This window comes from Hemiscyllium ocellatum, chromosome 23 (assembly GCF_020745735.1).
Source record: "Hemiscyllium ocellatum isolate sHemOce1 chromosome 23, sHemOce1.pat.X.cur, whole genome shotgun sequence".
NCBI classification, from domain to species: Eukaryota; Metazoa; Chordata; class Chondrichthyes; order Orectolobiformes; family Hemiscylliidae; genus Hemiscyllium; species Hemiscyllium ocellatum.
The window spans coordinates 19,306,029-19,332,010 of NC_083423.1; the positions used below are offsets into that span (position 1 = coordinate 19,306,029).

At 41.8% G+C, this 25,982-nt stretch overlaps 1 protein-coding gene across 1 annotated transcript in view; it reads left to right on the forward strand.

The window, feature by feature from the left end:
- Positions 1–25,982, forward strand: part of snd1 (staphylococcal nuclease and tudor domain containing 1) — an 845,795-nt gene that overhangs the window by 601,988 nt on the left and 217,825 nt on the right. The window contains exon 17 of the mRNA XM_060842752.1: positions 4,576–4,764. Within this exon, the coding sequence (XP_060698735.1) occupies positions 4,576–4,764 (189 nt within the window). The remainder of the gene's footprint in view (positions 1–4,575; positions 4,765–25,982) is intronic.

Sequence of the window (25,982 nt, forward strand, 5' to 3'; positions counted from 1 at the left end):
AATTACAATATGGGGGCAGTACAGTGGTTAGCACTGCTACCTTCACAGGAGGTGGAGGTCCCAGTATTGGATTGGAGTGGAGAAAGTCAGAAGTCGCGTGACACCAGTTTATAGGGTTATGTGAAATCACAAGCTTTCGGGGCACTGCTCCTTCTTGTCTTCTAGATTTGTCACAGGGATCTGGGTTTGATTACAGCCTTGGGTGACTGTGTGGAGTTTACTTTCTCCCTGTGTTGCATGGATTTCCAGTAGGTGCTCTGGTTTCCTCCCATTGTCCAAAGATGTGCAGGTTACATGGGTTGGCCATCCACATCTCAATACAGAATATTAAAGTGTTGCTGTAATTGAGACACTTCATACACCAGGTTGGGGCAAAGTCAAATGGCTCATTCTATGCCCTTCAAATCTGAGATTATCATGTGTTCTTTGTGCTTTATGGAACTATATTAGTACAGACAATGCTGCCACCACGGATTCCATTCTCACTGGAATGTGGCAGCCATTGATTTATCAGCAGATATGACACTTACATGGTTTTAGGGAAGACACTTTAACACAATAGTGACATCTGAAACGTAGACATGTCTCCAAAGTGGCTGTTATCATAGAATCATTTGGTACAGAAAAGGCCATTTGGCCCATCAGGTCTGTATTCTTCATGGAATCATATAGGAAGAAAATAGACCCTTCAGTCCAACTCATCCATGCTGACTCAGTTTCCCCATATTAACCCAGTCCCATTTGCCTGCATTTGCTAATATCTATCTAAACTTTTTCTATTTATGTACCTATCCGAAAGTGTTTTAAATATTGTAACCGTACCTGCACCTACCACTTCCTCTGGCAATTCATTCCACATGTGAACCACCCTCCGTGTGAAAAAGTTGTCCCTCATGTATGTCTTGTATGCTAGTCTGTGGATTCCATGAAGCGACAACTTATTCCATTTGGAATGTGTGTTCTATGCTGAGATTATCATTGACTAGGAGACAAAACACTCAGCAACACTTGTTAGAATTAATGACTCCTCTTCGGTGGTTGCAGGAGGAGGTTCACAAATGCTTTGGGATGAGACCAGATCTTCTCTCATACATGATGTGATCCATACTAGAATAACTTGCTATCACTAACTGTCAGCTTCTCCATAAAGATTGAACATTGGTTGCAAGGGCTCAGATGTCTAAGGATCCAGATGCTAGCGCGAGATTGTTGGGAAAAGTTGTAGACCTTTGTTAATTCATTCGTGAGATGCAGGAGTTCTGGACAGGTCAGCATGGTGAGTGGCTTAGAGGGGCACTTCGAGGTGAAGGTGTTCTCAGGTTGTGCAACCCTTGTCAGCCCAAGCCTGGATACAATCCGAGTACTACTGCATTTGTTTGCACTTACTTCAGAATCTACAAAGTGAACTGTGTTGGACATTGTGCAACAATCAACAAACATGCCCGCTTCAATTATATAGAAGAAAAATCATCTTTGTTTTAAATGTCTTGTATGAATAACTAATATAGTCTCTTGCTTGAAATTCTAAAATATTGAAGAAACCATAAATTAAATCCTGGGTACAATTGAGTTGCTGTTCATTTGCGGGCTGATAGTGGATTCCATGGTAACTGAGCATTCTTGAACTGGTCTCTTCAGAAGGAGTCATAATAAGTGCATACAAAATTGATTGGGGCTGGCAGGATGCATGGCAGAATGGGAGGGTGAAGATCCTTATTGATTATTACAGCATTCAATGAGCTGATCAGAGGTAAGATCCTAGTAATGAAGGAGAATATTAAATGTCAAAACCTGCCAAACCACCCCCACCCCAACATCCTTCCTCCTGGAACACAAACATCTCAAGTGAGATGATGTGTATGACTTGAGAGCAAGTTACTAAAACTGAAGACGCTTCTGTTACAGTTCACTAAATATTTGATGCAGTTGATGGATTGTTTAGCTAATTCAGCTTTGCTGGAGAACATGATGGGATTGATGCTGCTTGAGAGAATTTTATTTATAATGATTAGTAAGATTGCTCTCTTGTCCATTACTAACTACATAATAATTTCAGGAGGAGGTTTGTTAGAATCCAGTGTGCTGTGCAATAAAGCTTATTCTGTCTATTTTACTGCTTTTTCAATGGAAGCTTTTTTTTAAATGAAATAGGCAATGATTTAATTTGAATCATTCTCTTCAGGAGAGAGAAGTGTTTGTTTACTTGGAAAAGAAATTTAAATGTGAAAGCAATTTGTATTTCAGTTCCTGTTAACTAAGGAAATGCAACAAACAGCAATATTTAGTTGTGAGAATGTTGTGGACGAAGTTGTTTTTGGCATTATATAGAATGGTTACAACACAGTAGAAGACCATTTGGTCCTGCCTGTCTGTCTGTCTGCAAGGTCAATTCGGTTAGCCCCACTCCTCCATCTTTCCCCTCAACATTTTTATCTCTCTTCAGATTAATATCCAAATCCCTTCTGAAAGTGGTGGATGAATCTGTTGCCATCATATTGTTAGGCTCTGTTTGTTTCATGTTGTTTCAGGATTAATCATTTTCTTTACAAAGAACTAGCCAAGGATGGACTTTAATCTTTGACATTATTTCTTTTTATAATCCCTTTCTCTTTCTCCCTTCATTTATTTTTTCTCTTTCTCCATTCCGTGTCATTCGCTGTAGTCGAAAGGGGGTAGAAGGAGTGAGAGGATAGGTGGGGACGCTTCTCACCTCTTACCCCCTGACTTCAGCATTTGCACCACCACCTGCCAGTTACTCCGTTCTAAAGAAGGGTCACTGGACCTGAAACATTAAGTCTGCCAGACCTGCTGAGACCTCCAGTAATTTCTGTCCTCATGTCAACTTGCTTTGTCTGCATTGTAGCTACTTGTTTGCTCTTCCTGCCACTTGGCTTCTATCTCTCTTTCCTTTCTGTGGCTTTTAATTCACCCTCTTTCCATTTTCAGCTGATTCATCCTTTTGCCACTGTTTCCTTTCTGTGCCTTGTTCATTTTGAATTTACATAACTGTGGTTATTAGATCTTAGTGATACAGGATAAGGGGCTTGAGAATTTAGTTTATTTTGTTTCATTTTTCAAAAACGTATTTTGGTCACTGCTTGAGGGATCAAGAATACTAATATTACAAGGTGTGCAAAATAACCTATGCAAAACCTGAAAGGAAATCATTGATGATAAGATGAACAATCAATTGGTTGATGTTAATTCCTTCTCTTTCTATCATTAAACTAATTTCACCTCCACCTTGCCATTTCTCTGTTCCTGAATTTGTCAGTGCAAAATAAATTAAACAAATAAATGTGTTTTGAAACTGGGTTGAAGATAGGAGTTATGCAGTATATTAGAACATCGGTCACCTCTCAAGACAGTGTATGTTTAATCTGGGCTAAAACTGTGGCTGTCTGAGAGGATGCATAATGTCAGGTCAAAACACTTTTAACCCAGTAGTTTCTGGACACCATTGGAGAGCATGAAATATCCCAAATATGGATGAGAAAAGATGGGAGGAATCGAGAGTCTGGCAATCAACAATAAGAATAGGTTGGGCTAAATGACCATATCTCATCTATTTTCTTTCCCCAAGTCTACATCAAAAAAGCCTCTGTTATATAAGAATCAGTGCTCAGCCATTTGAGATCATCTGCACTCCTCTAATTCTGATCTTTTGTGTATTTCACCCCTCTCCCTCACCCCTCTCCCTCTCACACACTCTCTCTCTCTCTCTCTCTCTCTCTCTCTCTCTCTCTCTCTCTCACACACACACAGTCTCTCTCTCTCTCACTCACACTCATTCTCACACTCACACTCACACTCACTGTCACTCTCATTCTCATTCTCACACACACACACACACACACACACACACACACACACACACACACACACACACACCCCTCTCTCTCGCACACCCCCCTCTCTCTCTGTCACACCCCTCTCTCTCTCTCGCGCTCTCTCTCACTTCTCGCGCTCTCTCTCACCTCTCGCTCTCTCTCTCTCATCACTTTGTCTGTCCCTAGGAGAAAGTGAGGACTACAGATGCTGGAGAGTCAGAGTCGAAAAGTGTGTTGCTGGAAAAGTACAATAGGTCAGGCGGTATCCGAGGAGCTAGAGGGTCAGCATTTTGGGTGTGAGCCCTTCCTTCATCAGGAATGGTGGGCTTATGCCCAAAGCGTTCACCCCAATCTTTGGTGATCCAGCCTAATATCTTCTGTGGCTTGATGTCTACTTGTTCTATATTTCTTCCCTAAAGCACCTGAGGGCATTTCAGTGCATTATAACTGCAAGTTGTTGTTGGTCTATGTGGAGACCCAGTCCTATGCTATGGCCGTGATTCCTAATGCCCTCAAGACAATTAGGGAGAAGAAACAATGACAACCTTCCCAGTGCCACTTGCATTTTGAAAACAAATCACTGTGTACTAAGTATTCTTCTGCTTTGTAGTTAATACATTTCTGTTTTATGTACTAAGAGTTATCCTTCGAAACATCTTTTAAAGAATGATCAGGCTTTGGATTGAGAAAGTAAAATTTCTGTAACTTGGTTCAGTAAAATGTTATGTTTGCCTTCCAATTTCAGGTGGAGGTAGAAGTGGAAAGCATGGATAAAGCTGGTAATTTTATTGGCTGGTTACACATAGATGGCGTCAACCTTTCTGTCGCTCTTGTGGAGAACTCCCTCTCAAAGGTTCACTTCACTGCAGAGCGGAGTTCCTATTACAAAGCACTTCTATCGGTTGAAGAGCCTGCCAAGCTAAAACGGGAAAAGGTAGGAACTGAATTGAAATATTCTTTTTTTCTAAAAAAAAAGTTGTAACTTTTAAAATGCTACAAATATCTGAGCTTATAATGTTCATCAGACAATCCACCTCAAATTTAATGCATCCAGACACCTCTCGTCTAATGTAATCTTTCAGAGTTGATAGTATAAAACGCAACAACTTGCATTTTGCTTTATACATCTTGAAGATGTGGGACATTTGCTGAAAGGTTTATTTTCACCAAAAATTAGACTTAACCTTTATTGTCACATATACTCAATAAGTTTTGTGAAAAGTTTATATGTTGCCACTTCCAGCGCTGACTGACTTGCCACGGTTATATAGGTACAGTTTCATTAGTTACACAAACTTAGACAATAGAGAAGGAAAGTGTCCAGCATTAAAGAAATTTCATAACAGCAGACCATGCTGGCACCTAGCTTCCAGTCCACACCAGGTCCTGGCTCCAGACCGCATCAGGCTTCACCTCGAGGACCGTGAGGCTGGGAGATCGCTTCAGACAACCAGGCGAGGAGGCTACAGCACTGGACCAGGAGGTCACCGTGCCAGGCCAGGAGTCATTGCTGGAAGGCTGGGAATCATGCGCCAGAGGTTAGGAGTCATCACTGGAGGCTGGGCATTGTCAGAGGTGTAGAAGAAAAGCAGTAAAGAAGATGAAAAAAAAAGAAGAAAAGGTGAAGAATGGACGGAAAATACCAGCTCTGGCTTGACTATCTACTTAGAGCGCCATCTTGGAAGGTAAGACTAGTTTAGAAAGAACTATTTTAAATAAAAGTGAACAATGTCCTGGGAGTCTGATTTAATAAATGAAACCATTTGCATGACTCCTCTGGTAGGATTATGAAATAGTTTTCAGTGACCCATTACTTGAGAGTACTTCTTGACTGAATAATAGAGGCAGCTGTTCACACACATTTGACCTTAACCTCTCTCATAGTACAAATCCCTCGGTCCACAGCAAGTTAAATTTACATAAAGTAGATATCCAAACATGTTTTCAAGAAGCCAAGTTTTGCAATTGTTCATTTGCCTTTTCAGGTGTAAGCCTGGAATGGCAAAGATGTAACAGATCCCATGAAGAGGATTGAACAAGTCTTCAATATTCCCCCTTTACATGATGGCAAATCAAGAAATTAATTTCAACTCAAGCTGGCCAGAAAACACGTTAGTTTATTGCTTTGCCATCCATATGTCTTCCATCCATGTTACTCATGGGAAGTTATGTTGGTGCACTCGTTTTTTTTCTCTAACCTTCCGCTGTCTGCTTCATGTCGTCCCAGCATAGCCAGATGCAGTCAAATGTCAATTCTTCTGCAGCCCCTTCTTCCCACCCTTCATGTAGTCTTCACCCCTCCCATCATGCAATTTCCTTCCCTCGCAGTCTCCTACTTCTACTCCCTACTAACTCCTCTTGTCACTTCTTCCTTCCCACTGCCTCTCACAGTGTACTTCTAACCCCTTTACCATTCTTACAGCCTCCACCTTCCAGCCACAAACCTCCTACCCAAACCTTATTTTTGCGTCGACCATGATGCTAGTCTAAACTAATCCCATTTGCCTCCATATGGTCTATATCCCTCTATTCCCTGCCTGTTCATGCGTCTGTTTAACTGCCTCTTAAACTCTGCAATCACATCTGCTTCCCTGGTTCCACACAATTACTATCCTCTGTGGGGTGGGTGGTGGGGGAGAGACTTTCCTTGCACGTCTCCATTAAACTTTTGCCCCTCTTCTCTCTTCCCCCACCCCCCCCCCCACCCCCCCCCCCCCCCAAACTTAAGATTTGACATTCCCACCCTGGGAAAAAGAATCTAGCTAATCCTTTTCCAACGAGGAAAAGACAAACACATAACCTCAACACCAAGGAGAGAGAAGCACTAAAATCACTAAGAAACGATAAGAACATAATCATACTACCAGCAGACAAAGGCAGAATGACGGTCATACTGGACAAAGCAGAGTACATCCAAAAGGCACAACAACTACTTGCAGATACCAACACCTACCAAAAGAGGGAGTCTGACCCCACCCCACAGCTCACCAATAGGATAAGCAACACACTGAAGAATCTACAAAAAAGCGGACAGATAACCAGGTCTGACCTACAAAGAATGAAACCGGAAAGCAACAACACCCCAGATTCTATGGACTACCTAAAGTACACAAACCAGACTTCCCACTCAGACCCATAGTATCACTACCAGGGACTCCATCACACAAACTGGCTAAAGAACTACATCAGAAACTGAAACACCTAATCAGCGGATCCAGACAATCTATACAACCAACGCAAGAATTTTTGGACATCATCAGAAATATACACATAGACAAGGAAGAAACCATGGTCTCATTCGATGTAACGGCACTGTTCACCTCTATCAACAAAACCCTGGCCAGAGAAACAATATCCAACCTGCTGGACATACAGAACAGACAACAGGACGTTGAACCTATTAACAAAGACGGCATACTTAAACTACTCGACCTGTGACTCCACACACACTTCACATTCAACAACCAGATATACGAACAAATCAACGGAACACCCATGGGCTCACCAATCTCTGGACTCATAGCAGAAGCAGTAATGCAAAGGTTAGAGCAAACCGTCTTACCGCAAATACAACCCAAACTCTGGGTCAGATATGTGGACGGCACCTTTGTAATCATCAAAAACACAGAAATAGAGAACACACACCGGATCATCAATGCCACACTCTCAGTAATCCGATTCACGAGAGAGGAAGAAAAGGACAACCAGCTCCCATTTCTAGATGTGATGGTACAGAGAACACCGAACGGAGAATTCAGCACAAAGGTATACAGGAAAGCCACACACACAGACCAAGTCCTGAACTATGAAAGCAACCACCCCAACACACACAAACGAAGTTGCATCAGGACACTATTCAAAAGGGCCACAACACACTGCAGCACACCAGAACTGCAAAAAGAGGAAGAAGAACACCTATACAAGGTATTCACCAAAAACGGATACCCGCGCAATTTCATCAACAGATGCCTAAGGGAAAGACAACAGAACGAGGACATGCCGCAACCCAAAGGACTAGCCACACTAACATACATCAGGAGCATTTCTGAACTGTTAGCCAGACTGCTGCGACCACTAGGACTCATAACAGCACACAAACCAACAGCCACTCTCAGACAACAACTCACCAGAACGAAAGACCTGATACCCAGCATAAGCAAAACCAGTGTCGTGTACAAAATCCCATGCAAGGGCTGCACAAAACACTACATAGGACAAACAGGAAGACTGCTAACGATCCGCATCCATGAACACCAACTAGCCACGAAACGACACGACCAGCTTTCCTTAGTAGCGCCACACGCAGATGACAAGCAACATGAATTCGACTGGGACAACACTACTATTACAGGGCAAGCCAAACAGAGAACAGACAGGGAATTCCTAGAGGCATGGCACTCATCCACAGATTCTATCGACAAACACATTGACCTGGACCCAATATGCCGGCCACGACAGCGGACAGCAAGAACTGACAACCAGAAGCGGCAGAGACAAGCCACTATAAATGCCGGAGGAAATCTCACAGAAGCGCTTCACAGGAGGCTCCCAAGCACTGAGGATGTCACCTAGAAAGTGGACGAAACGTTTGCAACACAAACACCCATCTCGGCAAACAGAGCCACAACAGAAAGTGCTAAAAAAGCTAAAAGGTCTAAAAATTGATAAATCTCCTGGCCCCGATGGGCTTCATCCCAGAGTTCTCAGGGACATGGCTGAGGAAATAGTGGCGGTATTGGTTGTAATCTTTCAAAAGTCACTGGAGTCTGAGAAAGTCCCAGATGATTGGAAAATTGCTGTTGTAAACCCCTTGTTCAAGAAAGGATTAACACAAAAATGGAAAATTATAGGCCCGAATAGCCTCACTTCGGTTCTTGGTAAAATTCTAGAATCGATTGTTAAGGATGAGATTTCTAAATTCTTGGAAGTGCAGGATCGGATTAGAACAAGTCAGCATGGGTTTAATAAGAGAAGGTCGTGACTGACAAACCTGTTAGAATTCTTTGAAGGGATAACAAGTAGGTTAGACCAGGGAAACCCAGTGGATGTTATCTATCTAGACTTCCAAAAAGCCTTTGATTAGGTGCCCCACTGGAGGCTGCTTAGTAAGGTGAGGACTCAAGGTGTTTGAGGTGAGCTACTGGCATGGATTGGGGAATGACTGATAGAAGGCAGAGAGTTGGGATAAAAGGTTCTTTTTCAGAATGGCAGCTGGTGACAAGTTGTGTCCCGCAGGGTTCGGTGTTGGAGCCGCTGTTGTTCACATAATATATTAATGATCTGGATGAAGGGACTGGGGGCATTCTGATGAAGGTCGCCAATAATACAAAGTTACAGACAGGTAGTTCTGAGGAGGTGGGGAGAATGGAGAAAGCTTTAGACAGTTTAGGAAAGTGGTCCAGGAAATGACTGATGAAATTCAACCTGAGCAAATGCGAGGTCTTGCACTTTGGAAAAAAGAACGCGGGCATTGACTATTTTCTAATTGGTGAGAAAATTCATAAAGCCAAAATACAAAGGGATCTAGGAGTGCTAGTCCAGGATTCTCTAAAGGTTAACTTGTAGGTTGAGTCTGTGATTAAGAAAGCGAACGTAATGTTGTCATTTATCTCAAGAGGGTTGGAACATAAAAGCAGCGGTGTGCTTCTGAGGCTTTATAAAGCTCTAGTTAGTTCTAGTCGGGCCCCATTTAGAATACTGTGTCCAATTGTGGGCCCCACACCTCAGGAAGGACATCCTGGCACTGGAATAGTAGGCCTAACATACGATGAGCAGCTGAGGATCCTGGGATTGTATTCATTGGAGTTTAGAATGTTGAAGGGAGATCTAATAGAAACTTACAAGATAATGCATGGCTTAGAAAGGGTGGACGATGGGACATTGTTTCTGTTAAGCGGGGAGATTAGGACCCATGGGCACAGCCTTAGAATTAGAGGGGGTCAATTTAGAATGGAAATGAGGAGACATGTCTTCAGCCAGAGAGTGGTGGGCCTGTGGAATTCATTACCATGGAGTGCAGTGGAGGCTGGGATGTTAAATGTCTTCAAGACAGAGTTTATTAAATCCTGATTCGCAAGGAATTAAGGGCTACATGTGACTCGAGACCCATAGCAATGCAGTTGGCTCTCAATTGCCCTCTGAAGTGGCTGAGCAAGCCACCCAGTTGTGCCAGTCGCCAAAAATTCAATAAGAATTGAAACCCGTGGATCATCCGGCAGCAGAAACAGCTCTGTTGACCTTTCTAACATCTGGGAGCAAGTGCCAAAATTGGGAGAACTGTCTGACAGACTACTCAAGCAACGTCCTGACATTTGTCTTACTCAAGGAATCACCCCCTACAAACAATGTTCCAGACATCACTGTCACCATCCCTGGATATGTCCTTTACCATCAGCAGAACAGCATGGGTGATAGCACCGTTGTATGCCGTTTGGGGGGGAGTTTCTCTGTAAGTCCTCAACATTAACCAGACCCAATGAGTCCAGAGGCTTCAAGTTTAAATATGGGCAAGGAAACCTCTTGCTGATTACCGCATACTGTCCTCCCTCAAATGATGAATCAATACCCTTACATGTTGAATTACACTTAGAGGAGCGCCGAGGGTGAAAAGTCTACACTGAGTGGGAGATTTCAATGTTCCCATCAAGAGTGGCTTGGAATGAGCACTACTGTTCATGTAGTTTGGGTCCTGAGGACATAGCTGCTAGACTGGGTCTTGCAGCAGAAGGAAAGGGAACAAAAAGATGGAATAACTTCACCTCATCCTTACCAATCTACTGGCTGCTAATGCTTCTGTCCATGACAGTATTGCTGAGAGTGACCACCACAAAGTCCTTATTGGAGATGAAATCCTGTCTTCATATTGAGAGTGACCTTCACTGTATTGTGTGGCAGTAAATTGGACAGATTTCAAGCATATATACAATCTTAAGACTGGGTATGTGGGCTGTCAAAAGCTGCATAATTTTACTCGAGCAATCTGCAACCTCATGGCCCAGCATAACCCCATTCAAGTATTACCATCAAGTCGGGATCAACCATAGGTCAGTGAAGAATGAAGGAGGGCATACTAGGAGCTGCACCAGACATGCCTAAAATGAGGTGTCAAACTGGTGAAGCTACCAACCAACTTAGATGCCAAGCAGCGTAATCAGCAAGTGATAGACAGAGCGAAGTGATTCCATCAACAAGCAGATCAGATCTAATCTCTGCAGTCCTGCCACATACAGTTGTGAATGGTGGTGGATAATCAAATAACTCACTGAAGGAGGCGGCTCCACAAATGTCTACATTTCAATAATGGGAGAGCTCAGCACATCAGTGCAAAAAATAAGATTAAAGCATTCACAACAATCTTCAGCTAGATGTGCCAAATGAATGATCCATCTCAGCCTCCTTCAGTGTTCCCCAGCATCACAGACATCAGTCTTTAGCCAATTTGATTAATTCCATGTGACATCAAGAAATAATTGAGGCACTGGATACTGAGAAAGCTATGAGTACTGACAGCGTTCTGTAATAGTACAGAAAAGTTGTACCTCAGAACTTGCTGTTCCCTAAGTCAAGCTGTTCCATTAGATTAGATTCCCTACAGCGTGCTCACAGGCCCTTCGGCCCAACAGGTCCATCTATCGGACAACTTGGAATATTGCCCAGGTATGTCCTTCACATAGAAATCAAGACAAATTGAACCCAGCCAATTACCACCACCTCAGTCTACTCTTGATCAAAAGTAAAGTGTTGCAGGTATTATCAATCGTGCTATCAAGCAGAACTCATTCAGAGACACCCAGTTTGGGTTCCACCAGGGCAACTTGGCTCCTGACTTCATTGCAGCCTGGGTCCAAATATGGTAAAAAGCTCTGGATTTCAATGGGGAGATGAGAGTGACAGCCCTTGACATAAAATCTGCATTCGACTGACTGTGACAACAAGGACCCCCAATCAAAACTGAAATCAGTGGGAATCGGGGGCAAATTCCCCATTGGTTGGAGTCATACCTGACACATGGAAAGGTGTTTCCGATTGTTGGAAATCGGTCATCTCAGTTCTAGGGTATCTCTGCAGCTGTTCCTCAGGTTAGTGTCTTCAGCCCGACCATCTTTAACCACTTCATCAAAGACATTCCCTCCGCCATAAGGTCAAAAGAGGGGATGCTCACCAATGAGGCGCAATATTCAGCGCCATTTGCAACTCCTCAGATACTGAAGTAGTCTATATTTAAATGCAGCAATATTTGGACAATAACCCAGCTGGGCTGACAAGTGGCAAGTAACAACACAAATGCCAGGCAATGACTATCTCCAGTAAGAGACAAGCTAAACATTGCCATTTGACATTCAGTGCTGTAATCATCACTGATTTTCCCCCCTCCCCCCCCCCCCCCCCCCCATCTGGAGCTACCATTGACCAAAAACTCAATTAGACTCTGCACATAAATACAGTGGGCTCAAAAACAAGTCAGAGGCTGAGAAGTTGCAATGACTAAGACACCTCCTGACTCCTCAAAGCTTGTCCACTATCTACAGCAAAACTCAAGATGCTTGACACCATCCAGGATAAAGCAGCCTGTTTGATGTGCACTACATCCCCAAGCATCCATTTTCCCCCATTACCAATGCTCAGCAGGAGTGTTTTCTATTACAGGATGCACCGCAAAAATTAACCAAAGATGAAATAGACAGCACCTCCCAAACAAACAACCACTTCCAGTGAGAATCATGGGAACACCACTATATGCTCGTTCCCTTCCAAGTCACTCACCATTCTGACTTGGAAATATAGAATCCCTACAGTGTGGAAGCAGCCCATTGAATCCACACCACTCCTCCAAAGAACTTCGAACACAGACCCACTTTATCCCTGTAAATCTGTTCAGACCTGAACACTATCGGCAATTCAGCATGGCCAATCCACCTAACCTGCACATCTTTGAACTGTGGGAGGAAACTGGACCACCCAAAGGAAACTCATGCAGACATGGGTAGAATGTGCACACTCCACATAGACAGTCGCCTGAGGCTAAAATCAAAGCCGAAACCTTGGCACCATGAAATACAGTGCTATTCACAGAGCCACCATATCACCTCTTATATCATTGTTCCTTCACTATCACTATATCAAAATCCTGGAATTCCCTCCCTGAGGACATTATCGGTCAACCTAGAGCATGTGGGCTGCAGCAATTTAAGAAGACAGCTCGCCACCACCACCTCAAGGGCATCTAGGGGTGGGCTATAAGTGCAGACCAGCCTGTGACATCGATGTCTCATGAGTGAATAGTCATCACATTTTTAAGTCCCACCTCAAAAAAAACTTAGTTTTTAAGATAGTTCCCTTTTCTGGGAGCTTCTTGAACCTCCTTCCACACTCACTCATGTCTCTACCTTTGGTTGGATAGATTACAAAGCAGTCATTGAGCAACAGTGAAAAATGATGGGGATTATCACAAATGCTCAGGCTAAAAGAGTCAGAAAGGGTCATCTAATGCAAATAGTGTCCAAGAAAGTGCCTAGGATTTTAATTTTATCTGTGGAATAACTCTTAATGTTATAATTCACTTAGAGTCATACAGCATGGAAACAGACCCTTCCATCTAACTCGTTTGCACCAACCAGGCATCTCAGTCTGACCTGGTCCCATTTGCCAGCATTTGGCCCATGTCCATCTAAACCCTTCCTATTCATTTATACATCCAGATGCCTTTTAAATGTTCTAATTTGTATCCTCTACCACCATTTCCTCTGGCAGCTCGTTCCATATATGCACACCCTCTTCGTGAAAACAATCACCCCTAAGGTCCTTTTAAATCTTTCCCCCCTCGCCTTAAACCTATTCCTACTCTTGAACTCTTGAATAATTTTTTTTATCACTTAAAAAGTAGTTAACTGCCAATTAAAAAAAAAATTGATATTGTTTACTGAGACTGGGTTATTCACATTAGCAGAGATTCCATTTTCTATAGTCATATTGAGATAACATAAGTCCAGAGATAGTTTGTTCCCGTTGGGGTGAGGGGCAAGGCTGGTAGGTGTAGGGAATGCTGGATGACTAGAGAAATTGAGGGTTTGTTCAAGAGTAAGAAGAAAGTATACGTCAGGAACAGAGAAGGGATCAAGTGAAACGCTGGAAGAGTGTAAAGGCAGTAGGGGTATAATAAAGAAGGCAATCAGGAGGGCAAAAACGGGAACGCGCGATAGCTTTGGCAAAAAGGTTAAGGAGAATCCAAAGGGATTCTACAAACACATTAGGGACAAAAGTGTAACAAGGGAAAGAATAGGGTCCCTCAAAGATTAGCAAGGTCACTTATTTGTTGAACCACAGGAAATGTGGAGATACTAAATGAGTATTTTGTATCAGTGTTTACTGTGGAGAAGGATATAAAAGATTGAGAATGTGCGGAAATAAATAGCGACATCTTGGAAAAATGTCCATATTACAGAGGAGGTGGCGCTGGATGGTTTAAAACATACAAAGGTGGAAAAATCCCCAGGACTTGATCAAGCATATTCTAGAACTCTTTGGGAAGCTAGGGAAGTGATTGTCGGACCTTTGCTGAGATATTTGTATCATCGATAGCTGCAAGACTGGAGATTGGCTATAATGGTTCCACTATTTAAGAAAGGTGGTAAGGAAAAGCTAGGGAACTATAAACAGGTGAGCCTGACGTCAGTGGTGGGCACATTGTTGGACGGAATCCTGAGGGACAGGATTTACATTATTTGGAAAGGCAAAGACTGATCAGGGATAGTCAAAATGGTTTTGTGCATGGGGAGTAGTGTCTCACTGACTTTATTAACTTGTTTGAAGAAGTAACGAAAAGGGTTGATGAGGGCAGACGATGAACATGATCTATATGGACTTCTGTAAGGCAAAGTTCGACATGGTAGCCAGGTTAGCAAAGTTAGATCACATGGAATACAGGGAGAACTAGCCATTTGGATAAGAATTCAAAGGTAGAAGACAAAGGGTGGTGGAGGAGAGTTGCTTTTCAGACTGTGGAGGCCTAGACTGTTGTGAGGTCCGCTGCTTTTTGTCATTTCTATGACCTGGTAAAATGAGGGCAACCTGACCTTTTACCTCTAATTTATAATATACCTATGTGCTCAAATCTCTACTACACTATGCTATGTGCTCAAATCTCTGGCGAACAGGCTGAGAAGGAGAATCTTTTGTAGTAATCTTCGACTGTGTGGGAATTGAACCCAGGCTGTCGGCATCACTCTGCATCACAAACCAAATATCCAGCCAACTGAGCTAACTACGTTAAAAGCAAATACAGAAAATACAGTACAGTGTAAACAGAGCATCCAGACAAAGGAGCAAGGTCCAGAGTTACAATGGCAAACAATTTTTAAAATTGTTAAATCATCTTTAGTCAATGCAGCTCATTGAATGAGAAAATGTTGAAAGGTGTTTCATTTAATACACCGCCATCTGACTGTGAAACTAGGGATTGGATGCAACTAGCAGCAGATTGACTAGAACTTTTGTTAGCTGTTACAATATTTTATGATTGAGCCGAAGGCATTCTTAACCTAATTCTTAAGTGATTTTGAATTGAGAGCACTAAATGCCATGTAACTCAGATGAGGAAACGTAATAATTGATGTGGAATACAAGATGAAGGGAGCTTTGCCCTGTCCTGACTTGTGCTTGAAAGTAAACGTGACAGAGATTTAGGACCAAATGAAACTTGAGGCACAGAGGAATGTGTAAATGAGGATGAAGACTTGGAATTTAATGTGTTGAAACACAATACAGTAATCAGTGGAGTTCATGATTTTGCATACAAATTGAGGGCTAAAGTATGGCCATTTAGCCTTTTGAGCCTGTTTGACCATTTAATGAGATTACAGCTGATCTGTTTGTGTTGTGAATTGCACATTCCCATGTACCTCTGATGATCTTTGATTCCCTTACCTAACAATAACATATCTCACTCCAAGTTAAAAATGTTCAATATGCCTTCTGTAGACTTTGCACATTCTCCCTGCGTCTGTGTGGGGTTCCTCTAGGTGCTCTGGTTTCCTCCCACAATCCAAAGATGTGCAGGTCAGGTGAACTGGCCACAGTGTTAGATGCTTTAGTCAGGGGCAAATGTAGGGAGGTGGGTTTGACTTCAGAGGGTCTGTGTGGACTCGTTGGAGTAAATGGCCTGTTTCCACACTGTAGGGAATCTAACCTAAACTGCTATCCTTATCTGGTCTGGCCAACTCCAAACCTATAACAATGTGGTTGATTCTTTACTGCCATCTGGACAATTAGGGATAGGTAATAAATACAGGCCTAGCCAGCTACACTACCATGAATGACTTTTTAAAAACTGGAGTATTTCAATTACCTGTGTTTGGAATGCGATTGTGGGAATGTAAAGGAGCTGCAAGAGAAAATAATTCCTGGATTACGTTCAAGAGATTCCTTCTACAGGAGGACAGTGCAACCTTTGTTATCTGAACATCAATTACTTGAAATTCAAATTATCCAAACAAGATTTTAAGGTTCCATAAAAATTTTATTAAAATTTAAATAAAAGTACAGTGAGAGCAGGCAACCACCTGTTTACATTAAACACAAACTCAACATTCCATGACACCAAGTTCCTATGATGATATTTTGAAGAATTAAAAACTTTAAAAAGTATTATTACTCGAGGAATTTGGAATAAGGAATAAGAATGGGGAAAAGGAGAATGAGTAAAAAGAGGGAATAGGGAAAAAGTGAACTACTTCATAGAGTGACTCAGTAAGTAGCAGGAATGGGAACAGGGTGATGGAGTGAACGAGCAGTAATGAGGTGGCAATTTCAGTTGGAAAATCAAGGAAAGACCAATAAACTGAGGTTACAATTCTCAAGAGGTATAATGTGGATACTGGAACAAATACCTGGAAATATATGTACAGATTATTGAAGATTTGGCAGTTTGCAAAAGTGGTTGAAAAGGCATATGGGATCCTGGGTTTTTCAAATTATAGGGTACAGAAACAAGACACTTACCAATAATCTTTATAAATCATTGGTTCAGCCTCAACTAGAATTTTATTGTGGGTAGTGCATTTTAGGAGAAATGAGAAAGTACAAAAAAATTTATAGAAATGGTTCTGGTCAAGAACCAAAATGTTGTGATTGGTGAAAGAATCAAAGTCTGCATTTTTATTATTGTGCAACAAGTGATTATAATCAGATTCAGTTTTGGTTTTGAAAAGAAAATTGGAGAATTATCTGAAAGGGAGAAAAGGGCACAAAATTGGGACTAGCTGAATTGTTGTTTGCAGAAAACTGGCATGGATCTAACTGAATAAATAATCTCCTTTTGGACTTGGACTATTCTGTTCTAAACTGCGCTACTCCCATGGTGTGGAGGTGCTGGTCTGGGTCGGATAAAATTAAAAATCTCAATACTAGGTTATAGTCCAACGGGTTTTGGGGCATTGCTCCTTCATCAGGAAGCGTTGGAGCAGGATCATAAGACACAGAATTTATAGCAGAAAATTACAGTGCCATACAACAGAAATGTTATATTGAGCAATTGTGTTCCACAGCTATCTGATGAAGGAGCAACGCTTCAAAAGCTCATGCTTCCAGATAAATGTGCTGGACTACCACCTAATGTCGTGTGATTTTTAACTTTGTCTACTCCTATGGCTACACTTCAAGAAGTGCATAATTGGCTGCAAAGTGCTTTAGGATGCCTGGGGGCTGTGACAAATACAATAGAAATGCAAATCTTTTCTTTCCTGAAATTAGGTTTCAAATCAGGTTTTTGATCCTGTTACCGTATTCTCATCCTTGATTGTTAGCTATGTTTATCTGTACAATACCTGCTCATGACACACAACTACATTCAAACCTTGGACACTGAGGAAATACTTATTTTAAAATGGTAATTAAACTGTAGTGGGTGTATAACAGCAAAACGGCAAAAAAAATGCAAATATAGAAATTACAAAACCTCAGAGCTATTGTTGGGATCAGCTGAGACCTTCTATGGATGATAGTCAAAAGAACTTGAAAGAGGAACATGGATTTCAGAAATGGCTTATTACAGTGCCGGTTTCCCCATTGTATCTTCCTGATAACCTAGAACATAGAACGTTACAGCGCAGTATAGGCCCTTCGACCCTCTATGTTGCACCAACCTGTGGAACCAATCTAAAGCCCATCTAACCTACATTGTTCCATTCTCGTCCATATAACTTTCCATTGACAATTTAAATGTCCTTAAAGTTGACGAGTCCACTACTGTTGCACGCCTCTACTACTCTGAGTAAAGAAACTACTTCTGACATCTGCCCTATATCTATTAGCCCTCAATTTAAAGCTATGTCCCATCGTGCTAGCCATCGCCAACCGAGGAAAAAGGTTCTCACTGTCCACCCTGTCTTAACCCTCTGATCATCTTGTATGTCTCAATTAAGACGTCTCTCAACCTTCTTGTCTCAAATGAAAACAGCCTCAAGTCCTCCACCTTTCCTCGTAAGACCTTCCCTCCATACCAGGCAACATACTAGTAAATCTCCTCTGAACCATTTCCAAAGCTTTCACATCCTGCTTATAATGCGGTGACCAGGACTGTATGCAATACTCCAAATGTGGCTGCACCAGAGTTTTGTACAGCTGCAGCATGATCTCATGGTTCCAAAACTCGACCCCTCTACCAATAAAAGCTAACATACTGTATGCCTCCTTAACATATCCACCGAGGTGGCAACTTTCAAGGATCTACGTACATGGACACAGAGATCTCTACTAATCTACACTACCAAGAATCTTGCTATTAGCCCAGTACTCTGCATTCCTGTTAACCTGATTAGCCATTTTCATCCCAATGATTGACATCCCAATTAAAATGGAGGGCTATAATCTGAGCAATAGTCTATCAACCAGTTTAAATGCTTTTCTTTTCATGTTTTATTTTTATTTTGAATGTAATTATAATCTAATGCTAATAGGCATATTTTTTAATATCCAGCAATAAGATTAATTGAAAATCAGTCATCTCTTGCAAGGATGCCTGCCTTGAAGAAGTTTTCCTCCTCTCTCTACAAGAATCTATTCTATGCTACTTTCTCCCCACCCTCCTCTCATTTATCTCTCACCATTCAGGCACTCTGCCTGTAGCCCTGAAGAAGGGCTTTTGCCCGAAATGTTGATTTTACTGCTCCTCTGCTGCCTGAACTGCTGTGCTTTTCCAGCACCACTAATCCAGAATCTGGTTTCCAGCATCTGCAGTCATTGTTTTTACCTATCTGTCATCATCAATTTTTCCATGTAGATGAAGATCCTCTTCTCTAACATAGAAGTCAATCCTGCTCAAATTTAGAGAGAGAATTTTTATCGTTACTTTGTACTTTTTTGTTTTCTCTGCTTTACTCCAGTGCTACGAGCTAGTGAGGGCAGGAATAGGAGAATAGAGCAGATGAATGCATGGCTGAGGAGCTGGTGTGCGGGAGAAGGATTCACATTTTTGGACCATTGGAATCTCTTTTGGGGTAGAAGTAGTCTGTACAAGAAAGACGGTTTGCACCGAAATTGGAAGGGGACTAATATATTGGCAGGGAAATTTGCTAAAGCTGCTCAGGAGGATTTATAGTAAGGTGGGGGGATGGGGGGTGTGGGACCCAGAGAGATAGTGAGGAAAGAGATCAATCTGAGACTGTTATAATTGAGAAAGAAGAGAGGCAAACAGGGTCAAGATTGGACGAATAAATTAAACTGCATTTATTTCAATGCAAGGGGCCTTACAGATGAACTCAGGACATGGTTAGGAACATGGGACTGGGATATCATAGCAATTACAGAAACATGGCTCAGGGATGGGCAGGACTGGCAGCTTAATGTTCCAGGATACAAATGCTACAGGAAGGATAGAAAGGGAGGCAAGAGAGGAAGGGGAGTGGCGTTTTTGATAAGGGATTGCATTACAGCTGTGCTGAGGGAGGATATTCCCGGAAATACATCCAGGGAAGTTATTTGGGTGGAACTGAGAAATAAGAAAAGAGATGATCACCTTATTGGGATTGTATTATAGGCCCCCTAATAGTCAGAGGGAAATTGAGAAACAAACTTGTCAGGAGATCTCAGCTATCTGTAAGAATAATAGCGTGGTTATGGTAGGGGATTTTAACTTTCCACACAGACTGCCATAGTGTTAAGGGTTTAGATGGAGAGGAATTTGTTAAGTGCGTACAAGAAAATTTTCTGATTCAGTATGTGGATGTACCTACTAGAGAAGGTGCAAAACTTGACCTACTCTTGGGAAATAAGGCAGGGCAGGTGATTGAGGTGTCAGTGGGGGAGCACTTTGGGGCCAGTGACCATATTTCTATCAGATTTAAAATAGTGATGGAAAAGGATAGAACAGATCTAAAAATTGAAGTTCTAAATTGGAGAAAGGCGAATTTTGACAGTATTTGGCAAGAACTTTCAAAAGCTGATTGGGGGCAGATGTTCACAAGTAAAAGGGCGGTTGGAAAACGAGAAGCCTTCAGAAATGAGATAACAAGAATCCAGAGAAATTATATTCCTGTTAGGGTGAAAGGAAAAGCTGGTAGGTATAGGGAATGCTGGATGACTAAAGAAATTGAGGTTTTTTTTAAGAAAAAGAAGGAATCATATGTAAGGTATAGACAGGATAGATTGAGTGAATTCTTAGGAGAAAGTGAGGACTGCAGATGCTGGAAATCAGAGCTGAAAATGTGTTGCTGGAAAAGCGCAGCAGGTCAGGCAGTATCCAAGGAGCAGGAGAATCGACGTTTCGGGCATGAGCCCTTCTTCAGGAATTCTTAATGATTTCTTAGAAGAGTATAAAGGGAGTAAGAGTATACTTAAGACGGAAATCAGGAGGGCAAAAAGAGGATATGAGATTGCGGTGGCAAATAGAATGAAGCAGAATCCAAAGAGGTTTTACAAATATATTAAGGACAAAAGGGTAACTAGGGAGAGAATAGGCTCATGCCCGAAACGTCAATTTTCCTGCTCCTTGGATGCTGCCTGACCTCCTGCGCTTTTCCAGCAACACATTTTCAGCTCTGATCTCCAGCATCTGCAGTCCTCACTTTCTCCTAGAGAATAGGGCCCCTCAAAGATCAGCAAGGCGGCCTTTGTGTGGAGCCACAGAAAATGGGGGAAATACTAACCGAATATTTTGCATCAGTATTTACTGTGGAAAAGGTATGGAAGATATAGACTGTAAGGAAATAGATGGTGACATCTTGCAAAATGTCCAGCTTACAGAGGAGGAAGTGCTGGATGTCTTAATATGGTTAAAGGTGGATAAATCCCCAGGACCTGATCAGGTGTACCCTAGAACTCTATGGGAAGCTAGAGAAGTGATTGCTGGGCCTCTTGCTGAGATATTTGTATCGTCGTTAGTCATAGGTGAGGTGCCGGAAGACTGGAGGTTGGCAAATGTGGTGCTGCTATTTAAGAAGGGCAGGTGCCTACCTCTCTCACCCTTCCTGGAGTTAACCCATCTATGTGACTGTATCTGAGACTTTCCCCCCTTCCTATAACTTCCATCCATCACATACTGTTGCTGTTGCAAATTCCTCATCGCTTCTATCTGTCTCTCCAACCGATCCACTCGATCTGATCAGATTCACATCCAACAGCATTTATAACAGATATAATCCGCAGTAATCCTTAAACTCTCACATCTGACAAGAAGTACATGTCACTGCAAAGGCCATCTTTGCTCCTTCACAATCTACAGACTCAGAAAATAATGCCTTCTTATTCCACTACAAAACACTGCGCCAGGTTAAATTAATAGCTGTGGCTTATATTTTAAGTTTAATCAAGAGACTTATCTCCAAAACACATAATCAAGAAAGAACTCACTGTACTCACTAATACAGCCTTTCTCTTGGACTGACTTAAATTAATTGTTGTTTTATCTGATTCTGTGCTGTGAACTTCGCCCAAACTGGTTCCTCCAAAATTAGTTGTGAAATTCACTGTTTAATTTTCCCAGATGCACTCCGATGTCCAGCAACTCATGAATTCAAAAACAGCAAAGACAGTAACTGTGCAGGTTTTCTCTCTCTCTCCGTCTCCTGCATTGTCCTCACCATGTGTTTCCTTTGTCTGTTCTTCTCCCTTTTAAAACTGCTGTTGTTTTGACTTTTTTTTCCCCAAAGTTCCAAAACAATGCACAGCATATAAAACTGTACCCTAGAATTCTGTGGGAAGCTAGAGAAGTGATTGCTGGGCCTCTTGTTGAGATATTTGTATCATCAATAGTCACAGGTGAGGTGCCGGAAGACTGGAGGTTGGCTAACATGGTGCCATTCTTTAAGAAGGGTAGTAAGGACAAGCCAGGGAACGATAGACCAGTGAGCCTGACGTCAGTGGTGGGCAAGTTGTTGGAGGGAATCCTGAGGGACAGGATATACATGTATTTGGAAAGGCAACGACTGATTAAGGATAGTCAACATGGCTTTGTGTGTGGGAAATCATGTCTCTCAAACTTGATTGAGTTTTTTGAGGAAGTAACAAAGTGGATTGATGAGGACAGAGCAGTAAATGTGATCTATACGGACTTCAATAAGGCGTTCGACAAGGTTTCCCATGGGAGACTGATTAGCAAGGTTAGAGCTCATGGAATACAGGGAGAACTATTCATTTGGATACAGAACTGGCTCAAAGGTAGAAGATAGAGGGTAGTGGTGGAGTGTTGTTTTTCAGACTGGAGGCCTGTGATCAGTGGAGTGCCACAAGGATCAGTGCTGGGTCCTCTACTTTTTGCCATTTACATAAATGATTTGGATGCGAGCATAAGAGGTACAGTTAGTATGTTTGCAGATGACACCAAAATTGGAGGTGTAGTGGACAGCGAAGAAAGTTACCTCCGATTACAACGGGATCTTGATCAGATGGGCCAATGGGCTGAGAAGTGGCAGATGGAGTTTAATTCAGACAAATGCGAGGTGTTGCATTTTGGGAAAGCAATCTTAGCAGAACTTATACACTTAATGGTAAGGTACTAGGGAGTGTTGCTGAACAAAGAGACCTTGGAATGCAGATTCATGGCTCCTTGAAAGTGGAGTAGCAGGCAGATAGGATAGTGAAGAAGGCGTTTGGTATGCTTTCTTTTATTGGTCAGAGTACTGATTACAGGAGTTAGGAGGTCATGTTGCGGCTGTACAGGACATTGATTAGGCCACTGTTGGAATATTGTGTGCAATTCTGGTCTCCTTCCTATTGGAAAGATGTTGTGAAACTTGAAAGGGTTCAGAAAAGATTTACAAGGATGTTGCCAGGGTTGGAGGATTTGAGTTATGGGGAGAGGCTGAACTGCTGGTGCTGTTTTCCCTGGAGCGTTGGAGGCTGAGGGGTGATCGTATAGAGCTTTACAAAATCATGAGGGGCATGGATAGGGTAAATAGACAAAATCTTTTCCCTGGGGTGGGGGAGTCCAGAACTAGAGGGCATAGGTTTAGGGTGAGGGTGGAAAGATATGAAAGAGACCTATGGAGCAACTTTTTCACACCCAGGGTGGTATGTGTATGGAATGAGCTGCCAGAAGAAGTAGTGGATGCTGGTACAGTTACATCGTTTAGGAGGCATTTGGATGGGTATATGAATAGGAAGGGATATGGACCAGGTCCTGTTAGGTAGGAATAGATTGGACTGGGATATCTGGTCGGCATGGACTGGTTGGACCAAAAGGTCTGTTTCCATGTTGTACATCTTATGACTCTATATCCACACTAACAAAGGAACTGTTGGCTCCTGTTCTCAACCAAACGTCAGCCTTTTCTTCTTGTCAGCCTGTGTTTTGTCGAATGAACTACAGCTGAATAGTCTTGTTGTCATTTGGCATATTCATAGTTTCCAGAACAGAAATCTGCAGAGGTCCAAACTTTTTCTTCTTAACCATCATAAACTCCTACCACAAACATGGACTTTGAAGTCAAAGAATATCCAAGCTTCAATAAGCTTCTCTTGCATAGACCAAGGGTCAAACCCAGGGCTTACTGGACTGCATGGCTCAGTACTGCATGAAGTGGTGCTTTTCCAAAGATCTTGTTGGATTACGCAGGGATATTTTGGTAAAACCTCAAATGATTAAAAAACACATTCTTTGCGCTCCTTTATTGTAGTTTCCTGGACAAAAACTGGGATCTGCTATGTCTTTGAGAGATGGATGGCATGTTACTTTGGTATGCAAGGTCCTTCAGCACAATGAGATTATGATCTTGTCTTGATCTTCCATAAGTAATTCAGAGGAGCTGTGAAATAAAGACCTGTTTGTCCTACATGATCCCACAGCACTATTTTGAGGAAGCGCAAAGGAGTTTCCACAATGTCCTGACCAACATTTATCCTCAACCAACATCTTTGAAACAATGAACTTATCAATATTTTATTGATGGTTTTGGAACTTTGCTGAGTACATATCAAAACTAGTACCCCATTTCCTATGTTACTACAATAAATATTCATCAAAAATACATATTCGGTTGTAAAGCACATTGGGGTGTTCTGTGTTTGTGAAAGGCATTTTATAAATGCAAGTTATTTTTTTTCCCTAGAGACATTTGTTTTATTCTAAATTAAGGGACTCAGTAATTAAAAGCTGCCAGTTCCCTGTACTGGTAAAAGTCCCCCTGACTTGTGAAGGCTTTCATTTTGAGAATGGTGTTAGAAGATTGAGGATATGTAGAGAGAGGGTGAAGAAAGTAATGCATGCCATAGCAAGACTAAGCCAAACCACACTGATGATTTGCTGTTGGGTCCTTAACCTTTTGCAGAACTTGTGTAGCTGAGCTCGATACTTCTATGCCAATTGATGTAACAGCTTTACCCTGTGAAAGAAGTCAACATTATAGCAAGTCAGTAACCAGATGACTCTTATTGACTTGAAAAGTTTTGGCATAGTGGTGATGAAGGTTAATAGCCTTTGGAAGATTGGATGAAGGGTCAGTGTTCTTAAATTGATGGAGTCAGTGTACGGTAATCAGCAGGTGTTTGACCCATAAACCTTCTTGCTGCAATCTGATTCTGTTTAAGGCCATAAGGTGATCGATTTCAATTCAGTTTAATCCTGAATATAATCAAGGACAGTTCGAGCTGACTTTATATTGTTTAATTTAAAGTTTTAAAATAATCATTTCATTTCTTTCAACTCTGATTTTTTTTCTTTAAAGTCACAGCCTTTCCATTTCAATCTGTAATCGGCCTGTAGAATGGCCGTTTGATGATTATATTGACATGAAACCCTGCCTTCCCTGTATGCCTTAATGTGAGTTAGCAAGTAGTAGTGGCCTACATGCTAGGTGAGGAATGGTGTTCTGCTGAACATAGAAAATAGGAAGAATATAAGGTGGTGTTAAAGCAACACATTCAGTGCATTACCTCTTTCGAGATCCTGGGGGTAGCAATGAGATGATTGGTCAGTTCTTCCCATTTTTGATTTGAGAAGGCAATTAATCAGATGCCGTGAGCTTCAACCCTCAACTTGGTTGATAGTCATCAGCATCTTTTAAATCTAGAGGTCTGGATAGGCCACTTGTTGTCTCACCTAACGGGCATAGTATTCCCAATAATTCAATAATGAATGGTGTTGGAGTGGATCAAATAGTCTGTTCTATGCAACACAAAGACATTAATGAGACTGCACCTGGAATATACAGTTTTGGTCCTGTTATACTTGAGAGATGTAGTTGCATTGGAGGCAGTTTAGTGGAGTTTCACTAGATTGATTCCAGAGTTAAGGGGTTTGTCTTATGAAGAGAGATTGAACAGATTACTCTTATACTCTTATATTTAGAAGAATGAGGGGAGATCTAATTGAGGTAGATGTTTAAAAAGGGTTGACAAAGTAGATGTAGAGAGGGTGTTTGCTTTATGGGGCAGAGGTCATAGTTTAAAAATAATGGATAGCATATTTAAAACACAGATGAAGAAGAAGTTGATTCCCTCGAAGTGTCATGAATCTATAGCACTCATTCTGCTGGAGTGAAGTTGATGCCAGAGCATTGAATAATTTAAGGAGATTTTTAATCAATAATAGGTTGAAGGCTTATGGAGTGCGGGAAGAAATGTAGAGTTGAGGCTGAGATTAGATCAACTATGACTGTATTACATAGCAGAGCAAATTTGAGGGGCTGAATTGCCTACTCCTGCTCCTAGTTCTTATGTTTATTC